The sequence below is a fragment of the Rhinolophus ferrumequinum genome, chromosome 2, assembly GCF_004115265.2.
Source record: "Rhinolophus ferrumequinum isolate MPI-CBG mRhiFer1 chromosome 2, mRhiFer1_v1.p, whole genome shotgun sequence".
Lineage (NCBI taxonomy): Eukaryota > Metazoa > Chordata > Mammalia > Chiroptera > Rhinolophidae > Rhinolophus > Rhinolophus ferrumequinum.
In genome coordinates this window covers 98,616,453-98,622,452 of record NC_046285.1, presented here as the reverse complement: position 1 = coordinate 98,622,452, position 6,000 = coordinate 98,616,453, and the positions used below count along the sequence as shown (strand labels likewise).

The 6,000-nt window shown below is 49.5% G+C and overlaps 1 protein-coding gene across 2 annotated transcripts in view; it reads left to right on the top strand.

Annotated features, from left to right (window-relative positions):
- Nucleotides 1–453: 453 nt before the first annotated feature.
- The window catches only part of URB1 (URB1 ribosome biogenesis homolog), a 65,758-nt gene continuing 60,211 nt past the window's right edge, over nucleotides 454–6,000 (top strand). For both annotated transcript variants that reach the window (XM_033133307.1, XM_033133306.1), the window contains exons 1-4: nucleotides 454–711; nucleotides 3,074–3,213; nucleotides 3,946–4,097; nucleotides 5,048–5,180. In XM_033133307.1, coding sequence (XP_032989198.1) covers nucleotides 570–711; nucleotides 3,074–3,213; nucleotides 3,946–4,097; nucleotides 5,048–5,180 — 567 coding nt within the window. In that variant the 5' untranslated portion in view covers nucleotides 454–569. The remainder of the gene's footprint in view (nucleotides 712–3,073; nucleotides 3,214–3,945; nucleotides 4,098–5,047; nucleotides 5,181–6,000) is intronic.

Genomic DNA, 6,000 nt, shown 5'->3' with positions numbered 1-6,000 from the left:
CTAATCCCGTTGTGTGTCAAGCAAGATCTTCAAACGACGCCGTTAGGGCGCCCGCAGGTCAAGAACTGAGCTGACTGTGCTGCTACGACGAGCCGAAGCTTGTGCCCTCCCGGAGCGGAGGATCTGGGGGTTTTCCTGCCAAGGACCCGAGAGAGCCCACGGGGGAAAGAGGCGCGCGCCAGTGGGCTCCTGCCCGCCCACGGCTGGGCAGGGGTGTCGCAGAGTGCCCGCTTGCCCTCGGCGGCGAGCGAGCCTGCGGGGACTGCAGCAACAGGCAGATCTCGGGGAGTCCGTGCCCGCACCAACCGTGAGACCTGATTGCTCCCCGACCCTCCTCCCGCCCTCCCTTTCCACGGGCCCCGCCCCTTCCGCCGATCACAGCTTCCACCGCCACCCCCACCCCGCGGGCCCGCCCCTTCCGCCGGCCTTACTTACCGAGGCCCCGCCTCTCCCTCCAGCCCCGCCCCTTCCTGCGCACGTGTGGGCTCCGGTAGCGCTTCTGCTGTCCGCTGGCGTCTTTCTGGCAAGTCCCCAGGTGTGGATCCCGGCGCGCCTCCGCCCTGTCGGCCATGGGGGTCCCCAAGAGGAAGGCCCCGGATGGCCAGGACGGCGCGGCTTCCCCCGCCGGCGCAGGCAAGCGGGCCCGCACCGAAGAGCTCACAGGCGTGCGCTTCAAGGCTCAGCTGAGGGACCCGCAGGGAGCCGGGCAGGGTGAGTGCGGGGCCAGCCGGGGGCGGGGAGCACGTGTGCGCTAGGCCGCCTCCCCGCCTGGGTTTGGGAGGCGTTTCCGTGTACTAGACACAGCCCCCCCTTTCTGCAGCTTTTCGGTCTCCGGGGGTCAGAGCCTTGTGTTCCTCTTTGCATACAGGAAACCGAGGCTCCGGTGACAGGGCTTCCCGGGACCGCTCCTGGACTGCGCGCGGCACTTCCTTGCCCCGGGCGGCCAGCGACACGAGCGGGCCCCGACTTGTTTGGTTGTGACAGTTCCGTGCAGCTACACACCTCCCTTCCCTGAGCAGCGTCCCTCAGCAGACTAAAACCTCTTTATTGCAATTGTTCAGAGAGTGAATAAGTGTACTACTCATTCACCAACAAATATTTATGGAGTCCCGCCTGTAAGTCAGCTCGGGGCGTTCAGGGAGACAGCTTTCTAGTACTGCGAATGGCTGTCGGCCCTGTTTTCAGTGGCATTGATCCTTCAACACTCACCTCACCCGATGACATGTATAATAGTAAATTACCATATGAGGCCACCCGCAAGCACTGGTCAGTTGCCCAGGATTGGACTAGTGATTGATACGGAGCAGATCCTATCATTTCACTTTTTGAAAAGTGTGACCACCCTTCACAATGCCATGTAATCCATTAGAAAGTATATGGGTTATAAGAAAAAAAACAAACTTGAATATGCTAGTCTGTGGAAACACTGGTACCGGGTCAAAATAAAACTGACAGTGTTTCTCCCAGGGTAAAGAAATCATTAAGTTAATAGCCAGCATATCCTCAGTTTCCAGTCTGTCTCCCACAGATTTCCTTTTTGGTTTGTTGTGGGGTTTTTTTGTTTGTTTTGGGATTTTCTTTTTTTTTTAGTTTTTGTTTTTAAATGTTTGACACCTGCAACTGCTAGCCAGTGCTGGGAAGATGATACCTGCTTTAGCGCAATTACACGTGACATTCATTCATTTATTTGGTCATTATTTGTTAGGGGCTATTGTTACTAGAGTAGAGATAAAATGGTGAGTAATAATGAGACCCAGGCCCTGCCATTGTGCTGCTTAGGAATAGTCAGGTTGGGAAGGCAGATGTCAATCAATACAATCTGGTGCTTGCAGGCCCGTGTCTAATCTGGGAAATCAAAGAAGGCTCCTGGAGGAAGTGGCTTTTCAGTAGAGTTGTAGGATGGGGCAGGGACAGGGACAGGAACCTCCCTGACAGAAGAAAGAGCATGTTTGTTTACAAGATTGCATCTGTATCCATATTCATGGTTTAGCTTGGAGAGCTTCATGATATTCAGGTGCTGCATGTAAACAGGTTTCGGATGGAACCGGGTTGACAGGCGATGGATGTGTGTCGATGTGGCAACGGGTGAAAGTGCATCTCCTCTAAGGCTGTGTTGGATTCGTGTTTGAATCTGATCTCTATCTTGGATTCTGTCTCCCTTTTGATATGTTCTCATCACTTCCTATGATAGGATCCACTCACAGGGAAGTGGAACTGATAGATGCTAGGGGGTTTGTTTTCATACAGGCATTAGGGAAGGTGGTGTTGTTTTCAGCTTTACTGAGGTATTATTGACATAAACCATGTAAGTTGAAGGTGTAAATTGCGATGATTTGATACATGTATATATTGTGAAATGACCACAATAAAGTTAGTTAACACCACCAACCCCTCACATAATTACCATTTTTTTGTGGTGATTGCATTTGAGATCTACTCTCTTAATAACTTTCAAGTATATACTACAGTACTGTTAACTAGAGTCACCATGTTGTACATTAGATCCCCAGAACTTACTCATCTTATAGTTGGAAGTTTGTACCTTTGACCAACATCCCCCCATTTCCCCCGCCCCCCAGCTCCTGGCAACCTCCATTCTATTCTCTGGTTATATGAGTTCAGCTTTTTTAGATTCCACAAAGTGAGAACGTGCAGTATTTGTCTTTCTATGTTTGACTTATTTCACTTAATACCCCCAGGGTCCACACATGTCGCAAATGGTAGGATATCTTTCTTTTTTAAGGCTGAATAATACTCCATTGTATATGTGTCTCTATATAGATATACCACATTTTCCATATATACTCTCTGATTATACCCCCTTCATGTCGGGGTGGGGGAGAAGAGAGAGGCAGGGTTAGATTGGCGAAGACCCAGAGGGAGCTCTGGGGTGTGGATCAGTGCCCTTCCTTGATCAGGGAGGATCCCTGGATCAAGAAGGGTTCTGCTCTAAACCAGCTCCTTTGAACATTCACTGGTGTTCCTGCCAGACGCCTCCCTCGGTAATAGTAGTGGCTGTGCTGGTTTCTAGGGAGATTGTCCTTGTTAACATTTGAACATAACTCTATTTCAGCCTTGGAAGCGTTTGTCTCTGCTGCCAAGAAGCTTCCGCGAGAAGATGTGTATGATGTCGTGGAAGGGTACATCAAGATTTCTGTGGAGTGTGCAGAGATTTTCCAGCTCCTGAGTGGGGAGAAGCGACCTGAAAGTGAGGTATGTTATTCCTCACCTGGTTTGATGAAGAGAAGAAAAAGCGAATGCTGCTATATATTAAGCTCGATGAAGACAAATGTGATATAAATGTCCAAGACATTGCCAGCTTTCTACAGAGAACAGTGCTTTGGCCCTGTGTTAGCGGCATGCATTCATTTTTGCATCGTGACCTTTGGAAGCGTTTGAGTGGAAAGCATTAATTTCTTATCGGTAAATAATACCAGAAAGAAGAATCGTAGACTCTTAATCTGCATGCACTAGGTTTTGACATGGTTTGTTCTAACAAATGGGAAATTGGTAAAAATTGTGTCTCACAGATTCAGACACATATTATGAGTCTTCTTGTTCTAAAGAGGTTCAAACTTGGGGATATTTGGAACCTATTGGAATCTTAGGGTTATTGCTGTAAAGGTATAGACCTGAATATCCCTGATTGGGCAATGAGGCCCAATCGTAAGTAGAAATTTCTCTTTTCCTTTTGTGTAGTTGTAAGCAAGCATTCTCTATTTAGCTAGACTATGGAAGCAAGACTAATTCCAGAGCCAGGAGCCTGGCAGGGCAGCCTGCTAAGCTGCCATCTTCCTGTGTTTGGCCCAGGATCTGGGGCGGCCTCATCCTGCGAGTTGAAGGTTTTAAACATGCAAGTGACTGTGGCTAAGACCAGAGGAGCAGATATGTAGATGGGGAAAAGAAAGGAGATGCTTCATAAGCATTTCGATTCTCTCTTTGCAGATGCTATTAATATTTCAAGTTTTTGAGGCCATATTATTACGGACCGCAAGTGATCTTTCCCATTTTCATGTTGTGGGAACGAACATCGTGAAAAAGCTCATGAATAACCACATGAAGCTCATCTGTGAGTCCCTGTATGCCTCGGGTTACAAGTAAGTTGCCCGCCTTTACGTACGTGGCCAGAATAGCCTTGGGCTTGGTCTGCGTTCAGCTCTCCACAGGTGCATTTGACCTTTCCTCCACTCCCAAAGTAGAGCTGCATGGTTTCCGTGACCATGGCTCTGCCTCTTCTTTGTTGACTGGCCCCTCACTGTCACTGACTCCTACCATAAGTGCCTCTCACTCTTGAATTGCTCTCCTTGCTGTCCTGGCAACGCTCCCGGCATCCTTCTGCCCCAGCGGCCCTTCTCAAAGGTCATCATGGGCTCCCTCCCTTTCTGCCTTCAGGGCTTTGCAGAAGTGTCATCTCAAGGAAGCCTTTTTTGACCATCCTGTGTCCACTGTCACTTTCTGTCCCTTTAGCCTGTAGAGGGAAATGTCTATTTGTACAGCTATACATTTGACATAATATTCTCTATCAATCTGTTGACTGTCTCTCTTCTTCCACTAGAATGCAAGGTGCATGCAGGTGCGGGACTTGAGTGCCATAAAATGCTATCTTTTCCACCTGGAAGAGTGCCTAGAACATAAGGTGCTCAATAAACCACGGGTTCTGGGTGCCTGCAGAATGGAAAGGCAGCCACAGGCTCACTTTTGGAGATGCCCACTACAGAGGAGTCCTCTGTGCCCTGCAAAGGCAGGGTGGGTGCGGCTCCCACTTACAGGATGATTGACTGGACACAGAGATGGCCGTCTTCTTCATAACTTGCATTTTGTATTCTTGGATCCTCTTTAGACTTATTTTATTGTTTTGTTTTGGCTTCATTTGAAGATTTTGTTAATGATTTTTTTTTTTTTTTTTAAAAAGAGCATGTCTCCTTCCTTCCTTTTGCTGGTTTGGGGATAGCAAACCACAACTGTGTGTGTGGGTGGCTTCGTGGTGAGGTGGCTTTGTGCTTCTGCTGTTCCTGACATGCCTGATTTCCCCGTTGTGCCTATGCAGGATGGCTCGAGCCTGCCTGAACCTGATGGCCGCCATGGTGACCCAGGGTCCTGAGGCCGCCAGGGATGTCTGCAGCCATTTTGATTTGCATAAGAAAACCTTGTACACGCTGGTGACCAAGAGGGATTCTAAGGTGAGGAGCCCTGAGCATCTTGCATCTCCCATGTTTCCTTTCCACTTGGAGCCGCAGTGGTTGGCTTGTCCTCCTTTCTCCAGTCTTGGTCCTCACATAGATGTAGTAGGAGACCGTTGTGTGGAGAAATGTGCCTTGGCTGCACTGGAGCCTGGGAGGAAGGAAGGCCTCACCTCTGGCCAACAGTGGTGGCCAGGGCATGGCCGAGCCTGAATGACAGGGACATCGGAGGCCAGCTTCTCTGGGGCTCAGTGTCACAGTGCCTTTCTGGCCTTTGGGCATGACTGAGCTTGTGAGCGTCTTCACTGAGCAAATGAAATAATCCCCATGAGCTTCATGGCGTGGACTTAGTCCTCCTGTTCATATCTGTCCACTTCGGAGAAAACCCTTGGAAGTCTAAGCCAGTGACATCATCAAAGAGGACATTTATGGTTTCTTAATATATTTCTTGTATCTCCCAATTATAAGTCTTATAATGAGTATGGGCTGGACTGTACCAAAGAGCACCGAAGTATGAATGGTTGGTTTCAGGAGAGCTGTAAAAAAGAAAAGTTCCCTGGCGGGGTCTAGAAGTTGCACTTGGGATTGGAAAGGTTACTGGGGAGAAAGCACAAGTTTGAGGACTCATAAGCTGGAGGGAGGGCATCCTCCCAACGCGTGTGCCAGCCTAAGGGTGTCTCGGTGCCTCTTGCCTTCCGTTAGATCAGTTCTCCCTGCTGGCGCTTCAGTGCCATGAACAGCCATGGCCCAGCTCTCCACACCCCCTCCTGAGCGCGAAGAACAGACCCGTATCAAACCCTGTCTGCCGGAGTGGAGAACC